Source organism: Chaetura pelagica, unplaced genomic scaffold (assembly GCF_000747805.2).
Source record: "Chaetura pelagica isolate M959 unplaced genomic scaffold, ChaPel_1.0 scaffold72, whole genome shotgun sequence".
NCBI lineage: Eukaryota > Metazoa > Chordata > Aves > Apodiformes > Apodidae > Chaetura > Chaetura pelagica.
Genome location: NW_009952560.1, coordinates 3,306,374 through 3,309,746, shown reverse-complemented (window position 1 = coordinate 3,309,746; position 3,373 = coordinate 3,306,374). Strand labels below are relative to the sequence as shown.

Below are 3,373 nucleotides of genomic sequence, written 5' to 3'. Positions count from 1 at the left end.
CTGCTGAACTGGTTAGCAGGTGTCTTGGTCTGATTTTAGCCTGTGCAAGTCACCCAGACAGATGAGGAAACTGAGGAGGTCTTTAGGCACTACCAAGGAGTGACTTGTCTCTACTGATACCTCATTTGCCCCTGAACTTGGGTGTCCTTAGTGCAGCAGGAGCAATGGAGGAGGCAGTCCTGGGGCATGGGATATACTCACTAGTTAATCTGGTCCCTGGAGCAGTTACAGCAGGACCAGGACAAGCAGATGCTGTTTTTCTGGGACCACACCCATGGTCAGAAATGATGCTCAGCTTTCACCCAGCAGCTTGTGCTTGCAAAATGTGTCATGTAGGAGCAGACTGGGCAGAAGATCAGGTATTGCATCCTTTAGGATGCTCCTGTCTCCATGCAGCTCTGGTTCCTAGAGCTGGGTCAGTTTGAGTAGGCTGAGAAAGGTCAGCCTACCTTTCTCTCACTCACTTGTGGCCTCATGCAGAAGCCATCACCCACTGTGGGGCTGGAGCTGGGGAAGGACAGCAGCTGCTGGGTTAAAAGGAGGTCACAGGCATGTTTCTGCTCTAGTTTTGCAGTTGCTGGAGATTTCCTTTGCTTTTCAAAAGGAAACTCTAGGGGTTGGTGATGCATGAGATAAAAAATGAGATCTTTTAAGGGTAGGGTTTTGTTCATTATTGCTCTGTTTGTGGTTCTCATGATTTGGAGCAACCTTGTCACACATTCATTTAAATTTGGTATGGAAGGTAAGGAAGATGAAGGATGAAATTTTCAGAAACCCTGAGGGCTTGGGAATAATTCTTCCTGGGAAGAGAATTGCACAGGGGAGAGCAGGGTGTGCTGGAGCTGATGCTGCCCTGCCTCTGGACTCTGACCCACCCCCTTGACCTGTGTTCCTGTGTGGTGGTTACATGCTGTGTAATGTCGGGAGCCTCCCTGGTCCTGACAAAGCCCCTGGGCTAATTGGGTACTCATGCCTGAATGCTGTAAATCCTGCATTTCATGCCTGACACACCACCTCATGTCTCTGACAGACTCTCTGTAATTGATTCAGTCCCAGCCCAGAAGAACCCCCCTGGGAAACATCTCTCAGTGCCCAGGGACAGGATCCCCTGGAAGGGGCACACACTGGATCAGATCCCAGCTTGGTGCTGGATCTTCTGTTGGTGAGGTACCTTAGGTCTTCTAGCCAGGCTGCTGCAAGGTCCTGGCTCACTTCATCTTCCACCTGAGAGCTTGTCCTGTACCCTCCTTAGCTAGAGGACAGTGTCCACCCTTCTTGGTTTAAGTAATAGTTGTTTTGTGTTAGGCTGGGAGGCACCTCTGGCACTGCTGCCTCTGAACTCAGGGTTAAACTATCCCTCTCCCTTTGGTATTTAACCAGACTCTGTTCTCTACCTGCCTGTGCTTATCTCAGCCCTCACTGCATTTTCATGAGATGCCCATGCAGGGGGGTTGGAACTCTGTGATCTTTAAGGTCTCTTCCAACTCTAACCATTCTGTGATTCCAGGTGGTGGTGACTGGTCCCTTCACCACGTGCAGAACTGATTTGTTAGCTCAAACCAGGACACTGAAGCTGTTGGGATTTTGGGGTGGGAAGGTGCAGGAACCAGGCAGGTGATCTGGGTGGCTGGTGAGGACCCAAAGTTCTCATTGCTCGTGAGAAACTAAAAATGTAACCAGGTGCTTTTGCCATCGTGGGGAGGCTGAGGAAAAGCTGTGATAGTGAGCAGTGACTCTGCCAGCCCGGGTGCTGTGCTGGGGCTTCATGCTGCGACGTGTTTCACTACCAGCACTTTGTGACTAGGGGGGAAAGAATGAAACGTGCGAGCACAACTGGGGCTTCCCCAGGGGGTGAATGAACTGCAGAGCAGCTAAGGAAGGATCTGGTGTCAGTGCAGCTGCCGGTTCCCGAGCCCAGCGCTGCTGCTGAGGAGCAGCTGACAGGAGGGAGGAGACCGGGCTGTGCTCCTGGGGTTGCTGTGTCGGGTTTCCACGCAGAGCACGCGTGGATGATGCGCTGCTGCCTCCTCCGGCCGCAGCCAGCCGGGAGCATGGGGCAGGTGGCTTGGAAAGGTTTATTTCTCTCCCTGTTTGATTATAAAACAGAGAAGTACGTGATCGCCAAGAACAAGAAGGTGGGGATTCTCTACCGAGTGGTGCAGCTCTCCATCCTGGCGTACCTGGTGGGGTAAGGATCACCCTGCGTGGCTCAGGCTGCTGCCCTGGGGGGGGCTGTGCAGGGTGCTCTGCCTGGGGTTTTGATGCAGATAGTTGTGCTTGTTCATACATGTTGTAATATCTGGAGTTTTGCAGTATCTGATAGACTTAGATCTGATTTTTCACCTGCTGGGGATCAGTAGATGCAGCTCTACCTCTCAGGTGAATGTAGAGTTAAAAACAGATCAAGTGGCTCTTTTGCTTTGTGCTGCATTGTTCACAGCTTTATTTCTGTGTTCGTGGGGATGGTCCCAAACCTGAACACCTGACTCATCAGAAACAACAGCATTTATGGCCGTGGTTGCTGAGCCATGACATGCTCAGGTCTACATGGGAGGGAATCAAGCACAAAGTGGCAAATTTCTTTGCTGGAGAAGATCACAGCAGCCAGGACTGTGGAGGCTGAGGCAGTGTGAATGTCAGCTGCCTTGGATTTATTTCAGAGCAGGGAGAGTTGGCATGGAGATAGCTAGAGCACCTCTCAGAAAAGGCCTAGTTCTGCAAGAATCTGATCATACTGATATATAACAAACAGTGATACTCCCTGCAGCTTCCAGAGTCAGACCTGGAATTATCCAGCCTGTGTGATGCCCATGCCATTGCTTCCTGAGTTTCTGAGGCTTTGCAGAATGTGACTCAGAAGTCTTTACCCTCACTGTCTGTGCTTTGGAGCCCCTTCACCCTTCTCACACCTCGTGTTTTCACTGATTAAATATAGCAGAGTCATTTTTACATGCTGGGTTTATTTATAGAAAGGTGTAGAGTTCCAGAGCCTGCTTCAGTTAGCAGGGCAGAGATGGAGTCTCAGCACTCAGGCATGTAGTAGCTGCTAAAGGAGGAATCCTGCAGATAATGTTGCTGAGGACACATCCTCTCTGTCCAAGGGGGACACAGTATGACCAGTGACTGAGTGTTCAGACTGCCTGGGCCATACAGGCTTTTTGTCCCTTGCAAGCCTTGGGCTCAGTCACTGCTGGTGCCTGCAGGGACTCCTCTGTGGCTGGGGGTCATGGCAGAGGTGGTTTGGGTTGATCTGATGTCTGACTGCTTGGTTATGTCCTCCACCTGTTCAGGTGGCTTGGGGGTTATGATCATGAAGCCCTTGAGGATCATTACTGGCATGTAGCTGCCATTTCTTCCCCCATGCACTGCTGAA

The 3,373-nt window shown here is 51.1% G+C and overlaps 1 protein-coding gene across 1 annotated transcript in view; it reads left to right on the top strand.

The window, feature by feature from the left end:
* The first annotated feature begins 2,024 nt into the window (after window positions 1–2,024).
* Window positions 2,025–3,373, top strand: part of P2RX5 (purinergic receptor P2X, ligand-gated ion channel, 5) — a 10,010-nt gene continuing 8,661 nt past the window's right edge. The window contains exon 1 of the mRNA XM_010009082.1: window positions 2,025–2,188. Within this exon, the coding sequence (XP_010007384.1) occupies window positions 2,052–2,188 (137 nt within the window). The 5' untranslated portion in view covers window positions 2,025–2,051. The remainder of the gene's footprint in view (window positions 2,189–3,373) is intronic.